We start from the raw sequence: 19,316 nt of genomic DNA on the forward strand, positions 1-19,316 counted from the left end.
CACTACAAGATCTCTTTTTCTCCGCATTCTGACCAAACTGAAGTTTTCTGTAATGATCTCTGTTTGTTACAAAGATATGTTTGGTTGGTGAGAGGTGAGAACTACATTTATCTGTGGGCAAAAAAATAAATATTTAAAACACAATTACTAATTTTCCTGGTTTAATTTTAGATGTCACCTTTTATTAGCTATGCTGTCATACCTGCTCTGTTGATCTGTAAGAGTATTCTGTCATAAGTAAACATGGAACATGGCTATTGTCATGCTTATCAATTCTTGTTTAGGTAACACAAATTAAGTATGAATTTAATCTATGGTTCTCCTAACAATATCATGAAGCTATAGCTTTCAGCAGTTTTAGCTACTTAAAAAGAAAGTGAACTAATGAGAGAATTGGATCAATGTACAGAGTTGTTTTTGAAGAAAATTGATGAAACTCTAGGGTCATATGACTCTTTAAGCTTGGACTGACCATATTAAGTGCAATGAATTATGTTACATATTTTAAATGGTATATAAATGATTTCCAAGCATTAAGTAATTATCTTACCAGTTATTATTCTATTAGATGTGTTTGAGAGTTAATAATAGCAAATTCTATTGATGAATCACTAAAAATTATATTACTAAAAATAATTTTGAGCTACGTGGATGACAAGTACAGCACTGAGCTATTGGCATTATCAATTATTAAAATTTGCACTGACTGAATATTCCATGCTGAAACATGAGAATTAATACAGTATCAATCAATCAAATAGATTTTTATATTTAAAAGTGATTCTATATTAATGCATTGATAATGGGAGTTCCAAATAAATTTAGAAACTTCTTCAATTCCTATAAAATTTATACCAGACAGGACCTTTCAGATAGATCTAATACTTACCCTGGCAAGATAAATTAATCTAAATTTGTTTAATATTAGTTGTATACTATATTCCAAAGGCATCTTCACCTATAATGAACTGAAAATATAAAGAAAGAGTTGTACCTATGTATCTATCCATTTGTATGTCTATCTGTCTATCTGATTAGACAAAGTGTAGTAAATTGTGAAAATATGACATGAGAAGGGGATTTCGATTATGAGTTTTAATTGTGTGATGTATATAAGACAGAAAGGCGTTGGTTGAAGTATGTTCTTTTATCCAGATATTCTCTGACTGTCCTTGATGATATGAATGTTTCTTTCCTTCTATCACAGATAGGGCCTCTTTCACATAGGAATTGTATCTCTTTCTTTCAAGAAATAGATTCAAGGTCAGAGTGATCTTGCACCTGCTGTTTTTCAAGTGGCTTTAGCTCAAAATAATTCTATGCCAAAGTAGCATGTTTAGGAATGATGTGCTCTGAATTCTTTTACGGCATTAGATTTCAAGGAAGAAAAAGAACAGAGTAGAACACTTAAAGTGATGTTTATGAACAATATTTCTGCCAGAAATTATGAAATAAGTTCTTCTCTAGAGAGGTTAACAAACATCATCCACTTTCATTTTTCTAACTGCTCATTAACAGTCATATCATAAAGATCATTACCTTGTATCTTCACAAATATACCTAAGTTTATAGCCAAGACTCATTTTCAGAGTGCCATGCTTTACTGAATCAAGTAAATTTTTGTTTAAAACAGTGTTCATGCATGTCAAGTGAACTGTGTTAATTTACATTAATTCATCTAAATAAAATTGTAGTTGTTTGTAGTATGCGTGACATTTATTCTGTTCCCAAATTCTGAGAAGAAAAGAAATCTGGAAATTAACAAATTCTTTTTGTAGATATTGGAATACAAAATTAAGCAGTTTAAAAGATGAGAGGTATTTGTGCCCCCATGACTGTGCAGTGTTTTGAAATTCTAAGCTGTACTTTTATTAATGGACATTTTAAAGAAGAGGATGTCTGAAGTTGGAATGTGTGCATGTCCCAGTGGACGTGGTCAGCGGTGCACATGCCTAAAATCTCTAACAACTAATAAATTATGTGCTACAGGCAAGAAGTGGGTGCTGAGAGTGTAAAAGCAGTATTTGCCCCCAGGGAAGAATACCTTGACAAATTTCCTAATCTCATGTGGCCAATCATGATACATCTACATAAAACAAAACACTAAACTACCCCCCACCGTGTGCATGTTTGTATAAATAAAACAACAATAATTAAAGAAGTGGTCATAAATTCAATAGAGTAGGAGGCTTGTGAGAAGTTAGAGGGGTGATAATGAGGCATAAAAATTATGCAAATAGAGAATACATACATGATTTTAATATATAAATTATGCATACTTTATGTGATTTATGAAAATAAAGATAAAGGATGCAAGGATATATGTCTTTATATCATGCTATCTTGTTGGAACCCATTCCCTATGGTGAGATGCCATGCTCAACCTTAATGCAGAGGGGGCTGGCTTGGTCCTGCCCCAACTTATTGTGCTGACTCTTACTGGGAGCACTTATTCATGAGAAGCATTCGACAGAGCGAGGAAGGCCTTGGGAGTGAGGGGGGTTAGGAGGAGAGGAGAGGAGGAGAACTGAGATTGGGATGTTAAATGAAACATAAAAGAATAAATAAGTTATAAAAATGTTTGAGGCAATTCAATATCAAAATAAACTTATACATTTAAAATTCAACAACAATGCAAACTGCAGAAACAAATAAAACTCATGGAAATTAAACAATGCACAATTGAATCACTCCTGAGTCAAGGAAGAAATAAAGAAACAAATTAAAGACTTCCTAGAACTCAATGATAATGAACACACAACATCCCAAACTTATGAGACACATCGAAAGCAGTGGTAAGAGGAAAGCACTAAGAGTACCCGCATGAAAAAAACTGGAGAATAGTCACACTAAAGAATTAACAGAACACCTAAAAACTCTAGAACAAAAAGAAGCAAACTCACTCAGGAGGAGTACATGCCAAGAAATAATCAATTTGATGGCTGAAATCAATAAAGTAGAAACAAAAAATCAATGAAACCAAGAATTGGTTTGTCAAGAAAATAAATAAGATAGACAAGCCTTTATCCAAACTAACCAAAAGGCAGAAAGAAAATATGCAAATTAATAAAATCAGAAATGAAAAGGGGAACATAACAATGGACACTGATGAAATCCAGAGAATCACCAGGACAAAATAAATTTTAATGTATTGGTGTTAAGTTTAATGCTAATTTTTTTCATTCTGAATGCTAGATAATTTAACGGTTCTTTTTAATGTTCTGTGTTTGTACATGTGTTTTCTGTGTGCATAGATTACATTCATTTGGGAGATTTTTCTCTTTATAAACTAAGTTTTATCATCTTTTTAAAATTTCATTGCTATTTAAGAACAATTAACGAGGTAAAGACTTAACATTATTGTAAATAATCTTGTTTGAAACTGTATCTCTCCAAACTCAATTATTTAACAGCATTGCAAGATCCTGTCTTTTTCCCAGTTAATGTTACTGCAAGAAAACAGAACTATTTTTATTCTATCATTGATTATCCATAGGCTTTATAAAACTACAATTCTTTTCTTAAATGTAAGGAAAAAGGCAACAGTAAATTTTTCGCTTCATTTAAAATTGAGTGACACATTTTACACAAATAGAAGTTGTGTGGAATAAATTGATGAATGCCATGCAATAGAGATAGAAGTTGTATCTCAATTATACCAGCATTACTATATATGAGCAATATTCAGAAATTCAACACACTAAAGCACGATCTAACATACTATCAAACATGTACATTCTTTTTTAAAGGAAAACAGTTTATTCATTAGTATTTTTAAAAAGTTTTATTTCTCATCATTTTGTTGTGATATCTGCTGACATTAAACAGAGAATATTTTGATTCAAATGTTTTTGTAATAGATGAAAATGCCAGGTTTCTCCTTTCACTGTATTTTGCATAGTTATTCCAACCTATGTAATTCAAATCAGAAACCATCTGTTGCTTGAATGACATTTAGTTTATTTAAATGTATCAATTAAGCAGACATATTGTGTAACTATAGCAATGGGTGAATTATTTTGCAAATATAAAGAGCTGACATCAGAGGAGAAGCACCACTTAAAACAAAATAGTGCTTCTTTCACAGAAATAAATATAGTATAATTTAACTAGTGGAAAAAACTACTAACTATTATTCTTAAAATTGCATGATTATTGGTCTTAAAATCCACCATATTTGCAGTCCATTTTTATTACTGACAGCAAATGAATTTAAGCACTCTGAGGCTGTTCATGTTAACTATGTAAATATCATGCATATAAATATCAATGTTATTAGGAAAACAACTATTCTTCTAGCCAAGTGAATTTAAGTTACTAAATTTAGCTTCAAACTAAATTCCTTGTGAAAAGATTAAAGTATCGTACCCTGCTAGAAAACTTGTCATAGAAAAGAACCATGCTGTGCTTTGCATCTATGGAAGGCAGATTTATTGATAATTGGTGGAAATTTCAACTTCTGTCAGTATTTTACCTTTTAAAAGCTGGATAATGAAAAAAACTTGATTGTCAACACTGAATATAAAAACAGAGTAAGGGTTTTATGATTCTCAGCATGAAGATGGTGAAAACACTTTTGGCAATTCACATGGTATTATCCACATGCTTTATTGTATATAACAATGTTTTGCATGTTTGAAAATATGATGCTTTTGGAAAATAGAAGCGATATGGTAATACTGAAACTTAAAGGTAAATTATTAAACATAGCTATAATCAGCACAATATTCAAATATCTCTTGCAAATTTATGATATGTAAGATATTCATTGTGACCACAATTTCAATAAGTGTTAGTTAGTTTTTGTTACTGTCATTTTGAAGGTATGTTAAATTCAAAGCAAGTAAAATTTTAATTTAATTTTGAGACATCAACTATAATTTTCTAAACAAATTCATTCTATTTCATTTTCCAAATTCATGCGATTCTGGTAACTCCAAATTTATTAGTTTGTCAATGTTTTTGAAAAAAGCTTCTTTTACATATCAATCCCATGTCTCTTTCCCTCCCCTCTTTGCCTGCCCCAAACCAACCCCCTGTGCCATCCCTTTTCTGCTCCTCAGTGAGAGTGAGGCCTTCCATGGGGATCTTTGAAGTCTATCACATCGTGTGGAGCAAGGCCTAGACCTTCCCCCATGTGTCTAGGCTGAGGCAGTATCCCTGTATGTGGATTGGGCTCCCAAAGTACATTCATGTACTAGGGATAAATACTGATCAATTACCAAAGACCCCATAGATTAACCAGACCTCCATACTGACATCCTCATTCAGGGGGTCTGCATTAGTGTTATGCTGGCTTCTCGACTATCAGTCTGGGGTCCATAAGCTCCCCGTTATTCAGGTCAGCTGTTTCTGTGGGGTTCTCCAGTCTGGTCTTGACCCCTTTGCTCATCACTCCTCCATCTCTGCAAATGGATTCCAGAGTTCAGCTCAGTGTTTAGCTGAAGCTGTCTGCTTTTGCTTCCATCAGCTTCTGAATGAAGGCTCTAGGATGGTGGTATATAAGGTAGGCATGTATCTCATTATCATAGAAGGGCATTTAAGGTAGTCTCTTGACTATTGCTTAGATTGTTAGTTGGGATCAACCTTATAGGTCTCTGGACATTTTCCTAGTTCCAGATATCTCTTTAAAACTATAATGACTGCCACTATTATGGTATCTCTTTTCTTGCTCTCCTCTATTCTTTGCCCGACTCAATTTTCCTGTTCTCTTCTGTCCCCCTCTCCCCTCATCTTCTCCCTTTTCTTTCTTCTAACTCCCTCTCCTCTGACCCCATGCTCCCGATTAGGCCAGGAGATCTTATCCTTTTCCCCATCTCCAGGGAACCATGTATGTCTCTCTTAGGTTTCCTAGATTCCCTGGAAGTTTGGATTGTAGGCTGGTACTCCTTTGCTCTATGCCAAAAAAATCCGTATATTAATGAGCAGATACCATTATTGTCTTTTGTGACTGGATTACCTCACTCAGGATGGTTTCTTTTAGTTCCATCCGTTTGTCTGAGATTTTCAAGATTTCATTTTTTTCCTGCTGAGTAGTACTCCATTGTGTAAATGTACCACATATTCTCCATCCATTATTCAGTTGAGGGGCATCTAAGTTGCTTCCAGGTTCTGTCTATTGAAAATAATGCTGCTATGAACATAGTGGAACAGATGTCCTTGTTGTATGAATGTGCATCTTTTGGTTATATGCCTAAGAGTGGAATTGTTGGATATCGTGGTAGACTGTTTCCAATTTTCCTGAGGACCTGCTAGCACTAGGAGAGAAGGAGACTCCTTCTGCACCCACTGGAAGAAGGGAAGGGAAGAAGACAATATAAAACACATTCACCAACAGCAAAACCATTATGACACCACCAGAATCTAGTGACACTACTCCAGCAAGACCTGAACATCCCAATGCAGATGAAGCAGAAGGGAATGAGCTAAAGAACAACTTCATGGGAGTCCAAAGTCCATGTGTATACTTTGGACTCCCATAGAACAATGTGAGGTGCACTCTCACCCTGAACTCTTGGGGAAGGGTCTAGGCCCTGCCCTATATGAAATGACAGACTATGGACACCCCCATGGAGGGCCTCACCCTCCCTGGGGGAATGAAGGGATAACAGGGGGGATTGGGGGGAGGGCACGGGAAGGAGGGGAGGGAATGGGAGAGGGACCTGGAACTGACTTGTGAAGCAACCTCGTTTCTTATCTAACTTTAAACTGGAAAATAAAAAAAAATAAGAAGTCGAAGCCAAGATTTACCATAAAAAAAACAACTTCATGAAAATGTTAGAGGCCCTCAAAGAGGATATGTGAAATTCCCTTAAAGAAAGAAAATGTAAACCAAAAATTACAACAAAACTCTTAAGGAAAGCCAAGAAGAAACAGTTAAAACAATGAAGGACAAAATTCAAAAATTTCAAGACATGAAAAGTGAAATATTCTACCAACAATAAGAGACCACAGATGCCAGCCCAGACTACTCTACCCAGCAAAGTTTTAATCACTATAGATGGAGAAAACAAGCTATTCCATGAGAAAACCAGATTTAAACAATACATATCCATTAATCCAGCCCTACAGAAAGTTCTGGAAGAAAAACTCCAATCCAACATAACTTGTGATTCCTTTCAATATCTCTCATTTTCTCTTTCTCTTGTGATTCCTTTCAAACCTAGATTTCATCTGTTTATTCTGTCTGCCTGCCAGTCTCTCCTATCACACTTCTGCCTAACTGTTGACCATCAGCTGTTTATTAGACCAATCATATACTTTAGGCATGCAAGGGGAAACAAATGCAACCAATCTTTACTTAATTAAACACACATCCTTACATTGTTGAACAAATGCACAATAAACAAAATTAACATACCTTTACACAGTTAAATTAATATTCTGCTGTACAAAGAAAGGTAACACATCTTTGCCTAGTTAAAATAGTATTCCACAACAGCAAGGTAGTTTACAACAATCGGGAGATCAAATAGGTTCTGCCTCCTTACAAGCTACCCAACTGCATGATCACACTGATCACCCTGACTCTGCTACAAGATATACTACATGAAGAAAGGTTTGTTTCTAGTTTAAGTCACCTCAAAAATGACCATGGTCCATGTTGCTGCAGGAAACCATTTTGTTGGTCATGATCCATGCTGCCAAAAGGATCTTTGTTGATGTCCATGATCTAGCTGCTGCTGGATACCATGTTGATGTCAAGGATCTGAGCTGCCATGGGATACTATGTTGAAAATAGTCCTTAAATTTTGCAATAAAAATGAAGAACTGTAGCTCTTCACAGTTGGTGGCTTCTGGGGAGAGGGTAGGGAAGGACTAATTTTCCTTTAAGGGGAGATTGACCAGGTTCCAAATTGAACTTGGTGGGGTTTTTTTTTACGTTTTTGGGGATGGGGCAGTCGCAAGGGTGCGAGGGTGGACCTGTGCGGAATAGGAAGCAACTGTGATAGGGGAACATTTTATGAAATTCCTCAAAAAATAATAAAAATATGTTGGAAATTAAAAGTAAAGAGTAGAGATGGGAATATAGTTGAGCATAGAGCATGCATATTTCATGTGAAAGGCATTGAATTCAAACTCCAGTACTGTAAAGAATGAAAATAGAAACAATGAGTCAAAAATATTTTAAAGTAAAATAAGTTGATTCTGCAAGATATACTAATTACTAATTTATCAATATCAGTATAATAATTTTTTGTTCAATTCTTTCCATAAATGAAAAACGTACCAAAAGTTAATGTGATGTAACAATCAGTAAAGTAATGATATGAAGGAAAAAAGTAAAAGAAAGAAAGAAAAGAAAAAGCTCAGTGTTCATAACCCATCACATTTTAAATGTAAGCAGACAATAGTCAGGATCTAAAATTGAGACATTCTAACCATTGATAAATATGAGTATAATCAAGATATTGTCAGTGGGTATGTCCCACAGTTGGGTCTTCATATTTATGCATATATTGGAATGCTTTAAGTGAAAGAACTACTAGTAATGTTGTGTTGGTGTTTTTAAGCATATTCAGGATGATCAACAAAAGCAGTGAGTTTTGTTTCCTGAGGTTGATCATTATGTACTCCTTATTCCTTCTCATCTATTCTTTTTAGAATTCAATAGATGCTAAGATATATGTCCAAACCTACTACAAATTCCGTCTAGGGCACTTATTTGTAATGGTTTTAATAAGTTACTAGCACAGAATAGGGTAATATCTTTGTACTAAAATTCCTTTCCTATTTAAGTGTTATAAACAAGTATACATACTGCATCACTGTCTTTATATCTAAAACTAATGTACACAACCACCACTTCTATCATTTTGTATAAAGCTATGTAATGTCCACTGGGGACTTCAGTTCTCTTAGGAGGATTACTGACACTTAACCAGAGACGTTAAGCTATCAAAATACATGTATTTATGCCAGATATGTTTTTGTTAATAATTTCATTTTATTATTATTTTTAAACTTAAATTTACATCAGAAATAAGGTTGGTTCACTTGTCAATTCAGGTCCCTCTCCCTTTCCCGCCCCTCCTCCCACACCCTCCCACCAACCACTCCAATATGACCTCATTTCCCCAGGGAGGGTGGGGCCCTCCATGTGGGTGTCCCTAGTCTGTCATTTCATCCAGGGCAGGGCCTAGACCATCTCCCAAGCGTCCAGGGTGAGAGTGCGTCTCTCATTGTTGGATAGGCACCCAAAGACCATTTGTATACCCAGGATAAATACTGATCTACTACTCAAGGCCCAATAGATTACCTAGGCCTCCTCACTGACACCCACATTCAGGGGGTCTTGATCAGTCCCATGCTGGATTCCCAGCCATCAGTCTGGGATTCAAGAGCTAACCCTTGTCAGGTCAGCTGTTTCTGGGGGTTAAACCAGCCCAGTCTTAACCCCTTTGCTCATCAGTCCTCCCTCTCTGTCACTGGATTCCTTGAGTTCAGCTCAGTGTTTAGCCATGGGAGTCTGCCTCTGCTTCCATCAGCCATTGAAAGAAGGTTCTGTTCCCCAGATTATCTGGCCATGGGATTGTAGGCTAGCATTCCACAGATCTATGTCTAAAATCCATATATGAGAGAGTACATCCCATATTTCTCTTTTTGTGACTGGGTTACCTCACTTAGGATGGTTTCATCTAGTGCCTTCCATTTGCCTGCAAATTTCAGGATTCCATTGTTTTGTGTGTGTGTGTGTGTGTGTGTGTGTGTAAATGTACCACATTTTCTCTATCCACTCTTCAGTTGAGGGGCATATAGGTTGCTTCCAATTTCTGGCTATTACAAATAATGCTGCTATGAACAATATTTTCTTTTATCTATTGAACATAAGGTCTTAAATGACAAATATATACTCATCATAATATTAAAATGCTAATATATAATAAGATATTCAACCACAGGAACATACAAATACTTGCATATTTACAGAAATTTATATTTTCTAAATATCTATTCAATATGAATAATAAATTTTTATGCTAATTTAGATTATTTGGAAGTATAATGATTTTAACTTTTGTGTAATAGTTAATGATGTATTAATTTTATTAATTAATATTTTGTATGCATTTCAACCAATTTCCAAGGTCTTTAATTTTTAACAGCCTGAAATATATACATCTTCAGATTTTACTTGAAGATAAAGTAATGATTATAACTAATCTGTGCATGTGAGTGAAAAATGCTATAAAGCTCTTTTGTTGGAATGAAAAAATTAGCCTCCATTAGGATTTCTGCAAACTATGACCAACAAGGAAATTTTTTAAACATTTAAACAAATATAGTCTTTCCATACACACACACACACACACACACATGCGCGCACACGCACTCTCACACACACATAGATAGATAGATAGATACAGATTATACCAAACAAATGGAAAATTACTAATGTCTATATTTTCTAAAGCTGTGCTTATACTATAGGATGAAATCTGAGGTGAGAGTAAAGTCATAGACTATGTCTCAGAAAGCATAATGTTTTGCCATTGAACAATTCACTAAAAAAATAGATCTCTCTTCTACTTAATATCACCATTGTAGCGGGTGTTCTAGATGATGTTTTTTGTTTATTGTCAAAATATACATACACTTTATCCATTACTTGATTTAGCAATTTGGTTTCTTTTAAGCCCAAGGACATTTCTATTACATTTTAAAAGAAAAATCCCCAGACAGGCAAGGTATAAAACTTCTACACCTGCCCAAAAGAGGAAAATGGAATAGAAGTAAAAGAATTACCTGTAATTTAAGCTGTCAAGGTGGCCTTATGGTGATGGAACAAGTAGATTCACAGAATGAAGTAAGAACCCCCAAATGTTAGGGGACATCCTAAAGGGTTAAGGTAAATATTCTTAGAGAGGAAGATGTTTTCTTTTCTGAGATTAAAAATGCAAGTTGATTTACAATCTCCATGGTAGCTAACCTGCATCATGAGACCTCGGAAGCTGGCTTCTGCTCTAGGGTTGAGGATTCTGCAAAGGAAACATTGAGTATCTCATTAAAGAACTAATTATCCTGCCTATGTTTCTGTAAGGATTAAATTGAGCCTGCCTTCCTAAAGGAGGTGCCTTCACCAGCCCTGTTGGATTATTATGTCTCTAGCTATACTAGAGATCCTACTCTCCTGAAACGGATGTTTTGCTCATAAAATTGGTCTCTCTGAAGAGGTTACCTTAAAAGAATTTAGAAGTCAGAGAAGAGGTCAGAGTCCCCAAAGAATTTTAACAGCATTTGCTCCTCAGATGCTCAAGGACATTTTTAGCCAGGAAAGAAAATGTGTATTTTTCTTTGAGGAGTCTTCTAGATTAAACTGCTACCAGTTTTCAAGGAATTTCTTAACAAAACCAACAAGCTGATAGTATTAATTTTTATCATAAGAATATCAATGCTTGCCGGGCGGTGGTGGCGCACGCCTTTAATCCCAGCACTCGGGAGGCAGAGGCAGGCAGATCTCTTTGAGTTCGAGGCTGGGCTGGACCGATAGCCTCCGAAACAATACAGAGAAACCCTGTCTCGTAAAAACCAAAAAAGAAAAAAGAATATCAAGGCTTAACAAGTTACAATAAGATTAGGCACATACCCTCATGGAAACAGAGGAGAAATGGATCTTGGGGAATGGGGAGGTGTGGGGAGACTGGAAGAAGAGGGAAGGGAAACTGCAGTTAGGATGTATTATATGAAAGAAAAATAGATAGAAAGATAGATAGATATAAATCAAAGCTTATATAATGTTTTAAACTTCAAATTTTCATCTGCTTTACTTTCTGTAAACTATTATAAAACTTTGTGCTTTGAAGAATAAGACATTATTATTTATGCCAATGAACCCCTGCTAAATATCTTTAGTATTAATGAGTGACTGACACCTACCTCAATATGCGATATGAGCGATAAACGTGAATTTAAAATCAATGTGACATTCAAATTATGCCTTTATAGTAAAGAAGATTATAGAAAACTTTTTGGTCTTTGTTATTCTTTTCTCTCTTTATTATGTACTGTGCCCTAGATGTATAGAAGAAGAGAAAGATGGTAGGGATGAGCAAAATCCCAGAAAGATTGCACTTTAAAAATTTCCCTAAGTAATGCACAGATCATAGAAAGCATAGTAAAGTTTAATCATATATCATCCAATGTCATTATATACAACTTGTTTGTGCAACCACACATACAATATAAAAAGGGAGGAAAAAGCACCCATTTCCCCCAAACTCTTCTTTATTTCACTGTTAAAACATATGAGAGTGACAGTGATGGTGATGATTGGACAGACCCACACTCGGTACTATATAGCCTTGGCTAGCCTGGGACAAGGTAAGTAGATCAGGCTGGCTTCATACTCACAGATATTGCCTGCCTCTGTAGCGTCAAATTTAAAATTGGGCCACCACAGACTACCAGGTTTTCCTTGTAGTGAGCTGTGTTTTGTGTTGTTTTGTTTGCTTTGGGTTAATTCTGCTAAGAATGACTTAACAAACACTGTTAGCTACCCACTCGAGCAAGTACCAGTTTTTTATATTGCTGTAAAAGAATATCAAGAGACTAATATTGGAATGAATGGTAAATTTGATGATTAAGCACACTAAATAGATTATATTACACATTAATCATTTTGTATTTTATTTTAAACATTGGAATTTGAAATTAAAACAGATGCAAATTCGGCAACTGAGTACTATATGCATGTACATTTGTATATTTTATCTTATCAGATGGAAAACATTTATATTCACTAATCTGAAGAAATTCCTGAACACATAAACTGAATTTATGAAAACATTTGTTGTTTTCTGTCATAAAAATGTATAATACCAATTAAGTGACTTAGGTTCATAAAAGTCTCTTCAATAATTATGTTTTATTTGTATGTTTTATGTTGCTAACAGTTTAGTGATTAGATTCACATATAATTTGCCGGGATGGTAAACCCAAATACTTTCTTATTTTGCAGATCAGAAATTAGGACAGTGTGCAGAAGAAATGTTATATGTTGAAGGACATCTCTATTAATGCCATTCAATAGTCTAGAGTTGGCAGAGATATTTCACTGATGACTTTAGATCAACGGTCTACTAATAATTCATCACAATGTCACAGTATTTATTGTCCCTATTCTTGAATAGTTTGGATATTTTTCTTTTTTTAATGTTGTCATTCCAATTCTCTTGTTTGGACATCCTAATAGCATATATAGGTCATCCTGTACTCAGACATTTGAGATTATAGCTGGATTTCTACATCATGAATAGTCCAAGACAGTAAAGAAGGAATTAGAGGTTTGATTACACTACCCCAGCCCAGAATTATTGAGTCCAAATTCTAGGATTGGGAAAACCAGAAAGTGAGATCTGATGCATTCAGGAGGTTATCTTTGTACACTATTTACTGTGTAAAATAGTACTATTGAGAACTAAAATGGTGCTGCATCTGGTTGGCATATTTTTGCTACTAGAATTCACAAGGTTCTTACATTCAAAGTGTTATGCTCCATTTTTTCTATGGTTTAACGTATTTAGCCATTTTGTATTCTGTTGTTATCACTTACAGTAATTCTTATAGCTTATCTTTATAATTGTCCTTAGTAGTTATACATAGTGCATGGCTATTTTTACTTTTATGTAATAAAAGAAAAGTATTTGAATTCAAACAAAAACCTGGCCAATAGGATAATTCTAAATGGTAAATTTTTAATTTTAAATTACATATTATTGAATAAAGTCACCACTGTTTCAATTCTCTGGAATCTCACAGAAAAGCATCAAAGCTGTGTTATTCATATGTGTGAATCTAAAGGTAAATTGTTGTGAAATACTGTTAAATGACTCTATCTAGTTTGCTAAAAGAGCATAAATCCTAATAGTCTCTTGCTTAAAACATATTCCTGAGGCAACAATGCTATCCAGTGAAACTGATTTGAACACAGATCTGCCTGTTCAAAAAAGCCTGGAATTGTTTACAGTGCAAGATAATTTTATGTGGCTTTACCAGATGAAATAATATATTTTATAAATTAAATTCATTAAATAATTATTCAGAATATTGCACAAACCTGGTAATTTTCTTTGCTCCTTTCAGTCCCAGCGACGTGTCACATTTCATCTACCAGAAGGCTCTCAGGAAAGTATCAGTGATGGTGGAATGGGAGACCATGATGCAGGCCGCCTTCCTAGCACATCCCGCGCCCTGCCTCTTGGCTACCCTCAGGAGGAGTACTTTGATCATGTGGCACCAAACAACCGCACTGAAGGGGATGGCAACTCTGATCCTGAATCTAGTAAGTGATCTTTTCCTAGTTCCTCCATAGAAATACATTTAGTTTGTTTGCAAATCAAGTTTTCTAAGGGTCAGTTAGTTATGTTATTATGACTAGTAGCATATTCTTAAAAGGTAAATCTAATAATGTGAGTTACATATTTACAGCAGCTTATAGTATTGGAAATATAGGATAGTAGATGCTCTAAACAAAATTTTTAGGAGAATTATAAATTTCATTTTGTATCCTTTTGGAGAAATACAATCTTCAGAAAACATTGTGTTAACATTACAATAGTGAGAAAAATCACAACATTGTTATTCTAACCCTTTACCTATAAGCAGATATCTACTAATCAATTATTCTACTCTTACTCAGACTTCCCTAGGTGCTAGGTTAGTTAAAAATAGTATTTGCTATACAAGAACCATAATCAAGATGTGAACCTTTAAGTATGCCATCCCTAATATCTAGAATGTAAAAGCATCATTTTTTGTGTTCTTTATCTTTATTAAAAATTTTGTCTAAGTAGAAAACATTAAATTACACCTTTTTCTGGATGAAAATAATAATTGTCATTTTGTTAGGAAAGCAAGGAATTTTCCATTTTTGCACAATTTTATCTAAAATCTGCCATATTCTTCATTTACTTTTTAGTGCATATACTAAATGATATCACATTTTATATTATTTTATTTTTTTATAGTTTAATAGAGAAAATCATTTCCAAGTATTTCAGGAGAAATAAGAACTCTAACTCCAGTGGAGGGGAAATTAGACTGAGAATTTCAACAATATATTATCATCACATTCCTGTTTTATGTCAGTTTTTAAAAGTCCCACCCTGCCTCCAAGAGATGTACCAGACTTCATTGATTCTCCATGTGAAGCCTTACCATCTCTAAGGAGTGGATGGGAGGAGGGAAGGTAGTGGGAGCTGGGATTGGTATGTGAAATGAGAAGACTGTTTGGAAACAAAAATAAAAAATCCCACCGTAAAAAAGAAACTGCTTACAATTGATACCTAGTGGGAAAGAGAAAAGTCAATTTTCTCCATTGGAACAGACTGGGTATATCAACAAAACTCCAGATTACGCTCCATTCCCAGGAGTAATTTGTTTTATGTGTATATGTGTTCATTTTTTGTTGTTTCTGTACTTTTTGTGTGTTGATTTTTTGCTTGCTTATTATATTTGATCTGCTTTTCTTAGAGAGATAGGAAGAGAAATAAAATGGTGTTGATTGGATAGATATGTAGGGAAGATCTGGGAAGAGTTAAAGGAGAGGAAAGAATATTATTAAATTATTACTAACTTTTATTAAAAAAATAAGTAAAATATTATAAATGCAATTTTGGGGAATATTTGTTTAAGATGTGTTATATTTGTTTATGCTGTGGAATGTTTATTTAATGATGAAAAATTTTGCTGCATTTTTATGTTGCAATTAACTCTATAAAGCAATGTTACTTTGCCTTCCTAATACACCTGATTGGTCTAATGTGCTGAATGGCCAATAGCTAATTAGTAGACAGAAATAGTTTAGGCTGGTGGTCAGAAAGAATAAATAGGAGGAGAAACCTAGGCAAGAATCAAGGAACAAGAATAAGGCAAGGAGAAGAAACATCAGGGGACAGCCATGCAGTTACCAGGCAGTCATGGAGTAAGAAGCAAAAAGGCTATATAGAATGAAGAAAGGTGAAAAGCCCAGATGCAATTTCCAAAGAGAAGGGAGATAATTTAAGTTAGAAAATCTGGGTAGAAACAAGCTAAGGTAAGTCCGTGCATTCATAAATAATAATATATGTATCCATGTACTTATTTGGGAGCTGTGTGGCAGTTGCCCAAAGAATTAAGAAAAAAAGATAGCAAATTTAAAAACAAGGTTTCACATTTTATCTCTAGACAGAAGACACTAAAAATATTGTTTTTACTTTTAATCCCTTGTGCTATTTTTCATTCTTTTTGCCCTTTTGGGGTGCCCACTATTTGGCTCCCAAATAAATCACAGGGAATCTTATTATTTATGATTGTCCGGCCTAACTTGGCTTGTTTCATACAAGCTTTCCTTATCTAAATTCTCAGGACTACCTGTTGCCTCAGGGCTTTTGCCTTTTATCACTTCTGTATATCTTACTTTCACTCTTATTTTGTTGTTGACTGGGTGGCTGGTCCCTGACATCTCCCTCTCCTTGTTCTACCCTGCTCATTTCTCACTCATTTTCTCATTTCTTCTCCCCAGATTTTGCCTCCTATTTAGTCTCTCTGTTTACCAAACCTTCCAATCATTACTCCTGCCTCAGTATTGATGGCTCAGTTCTTTATTAGCCTATGAGGTGCTTTAGACAGGCAAAATAACAACCTCACCTATTTAAACAAATGCAATGTGGAAGAATGCAATGCATCTTTTTATTTCATCATTAAAAAATGTTCAACAGCAGAAACAAATGTAATATCATTCAAAATATTTTTTCACAATACCTTTGAGATGATCAATTTTTTTAAAGTAATGAAATTGTCATTATACATAAATTTATTAACGATAATAAAATAATTTTTGAACATGTAGAAAGCATAGTAAGTTGGAAAAACACAAAATTCAATAAATTATTCATAAAATAAAATATTTTTAAACTTTCATGAATTTAAAATTTGCTCCAGATTCAAGTTTTATACATAAAGTAATTAATAGAAACAAAGAAATATCCACATATGTGCTAAAAATTAGTTTTATGGATATAAACAAATATTGGATAGACTAAAATAACTGATATAAGCATATTAAGTAACCTGATATAAACTGTAATTTTTGAAAGTCCTTTAAGTATCATGGACATTATAGATGCAGAATTTTAAACATATGGGCTTTTAAATAATAACTTGCTCATTGTAGTTCATTTATGTTTTCATTACTTTTTAAGATTTTTTTACTTTGTATTTACTTGTTTGTATCCAAATGTAAATGTATACCACAATTGTGCAAATGGCCACAAAGACCAGAATAGGGTTCTGATCATCTGGAAATGAGACCACAGGTGCTTGTGTATCTCTGATATGAGTGCTGGACATGAACCAGATCTTCAGAAGCCATCTATCCAATTTCTCATCATATTTTAATCTCTTCATTTAGATGATGAATTAATATGAATGCAAAGGTGGAGAAATATAATTTTTAAGAAGGAAAAAACCAGACTCATTTGCATATGTCTTGTTACTAATACTTTTTCAAATAAGATTACATAGAATGAGCATTCAATCCTTAAATAATCTTTTAAACTGGGTAAGACAAGGTAGTATATTATTTATAGTTATAGAAAATGATTATACATTCTAAACATTACAGAATATATTTGAAATTGTAAAGTATTTAAAAGTATATATATATATATATATCTGTGTAAACGACTTTCTACTTTTAATTAGATATTTAAAATGTACATATTCATTCAGAATTCTTTAAATGAATTTATTTTATTTGTATTTAAAGATGCAGCCTTAGGTTCAATCCCTAATGTCAACAGAAATCAAGAAAGATAAAATTGTTAATAACATGACTTTAGATAACATAATAAGGCTGATGTAATATGCATTAAAAACTTACATATGTATATATCAAATTTTGTTTAAATACTAGGAGTGACCATTGCTCTCCTCTAATAAAAATGAAGTCATTATATTGGCCATTGAATGTTTTGTTCATATTTAGAGGATGAAGCAATTGAAAATTCCAAGTTTTCAAATTTCAGTAGATATTATTTTAAATTAATCTGGATACTGGCTGAAATCTTGTGAAACATATACTGTATTTATGTAACTAGTTATTTTTAAAAACCTAGATGGGATCTAGAGATATTTAAAAATTGATTTCCATCTGTACACAAAACTAAATATTATTGGGTCAATATTTAAAACTTACTTTTACCATGAGTAATAATAATGATCTATTCTCCTTCTGAATCTAAGATGTCCCTTTAAATTATGCTTCAACATATTTTTGTGCATTGTGATTACCTTTTCATTTTTTAAGATATGTTGCATTCTCAATCTGTTTCCATTACTAATAAGGAATTGCTCAAAAGAGCAAGTAGTTCAAAAATTCCCTTGTAGGTTCACAAAAACAGAAATGTTGTTTCCATGAATAATATTTTTCTCAAAACTTTCTAGAAGAATTTTATGATACTACTTTGATTATATAGCCCCCTCGCTGATTAATAAATTATACAGTCCAATTTTTGAAGTTTTGTCAATAATATTACATTTTCTTTTTAATACGAAAAGAAAGTAGTGTGGCTAAAGAAACCTCTCAGATATTACATGCTTACTGATGATAAAGAATACTAGAGAGTTTCCTTGTATCAAAACTGCCTGTAGCCCAAGCTTCAATATATTTGACTTCTATGGGCACCTGTACTCACATGCACATATAACAAATGTCAGTGAATTGAAAATTATAGTTAATTAATTCATCTATTTGTTCAGGAAATGACTTTAGTAAAACATCTTTTGTCTTTCAATTTGACAGCTTTCTGAAATTTTATATTTCATATTATAGTTGTTATTAAAGCATTTCCTATTATGGCATTGTGTATGACCTTTGTACATATCTGTGAAAAAATTTGGTAAAATAAAATTTTTGAAAATAATATTTAAAAATAGCTTCCATCTTACTTTTTAAAAATGTTCTGTTAATATAATTATTGAAAAATATTTGCATATGAAGGGAGAACAGATGGGTTTTCTCTTCATAATGAATATACTTTTACTACTAAGTTTGTACCGGTGTACTGGCGTATTATAATTTGACTGGTTATAATCAGTGTTCCTTTGAAACTGGTACGTTGAAGTGCTCCTAAAGAGGCAGAAATTGTTCCGTACCTACTTTCATGGTATTTTCCATAAATTAAAGAGAAAAACTACTTATGATCACATAACAATACCTACTACCTTGTCAGTGCAGGAAAAAGAATCAGGAGTTACGCTCATATTAAGCTTCATAATGATGTGGAGTCCCACCGGAGATAAAAGAAACCCTTTCGTAAAAGATGAAGAAAGGGCTA

General features: G+C 33.6%; 1 protein-coding gene across 1 annotated transcript in view; it reads left to right on the plus strand.

The window, feature by feature from the left end:
- Pcdh11x (protocadherin 11 X-linked) overlaps window positions 1–19,316 on the plus strand; it is a 526,718-nt gene that overhangs the window by 363,452 nt on the left and 143,950 nt on the right. Inside the window, exon 6 of the mRNA XM_005072516.4 lies at window positions 14,083–14,281. Within this exon, the coding sequence (XP_005072573.1) occupies window positions 14,083–14,281 (199 nt within the window). The remainder of the gene's footprint in view (window positions 1–14,082; window positions 14,282–19,316) is intronic.

The sequence above is a fragment of the Mesocricetus auratus genome, unplaced genomic scaffold (assembly GCF_017639785.1).
Source record: "Mesocricetus auratus isolate SY011 unplaced genomic scaffold, BCM_Maur_2.0 Super-Scaffold_100003, whole genome shotgun sequence".
In the NCBI taxonomy this organism is placed as follows: Eukaryota; Metazoa; Chordata; class Mammalia; order Rodentia; family Cricetidae; genus Mesocricetus; species Mesocricetus auratus.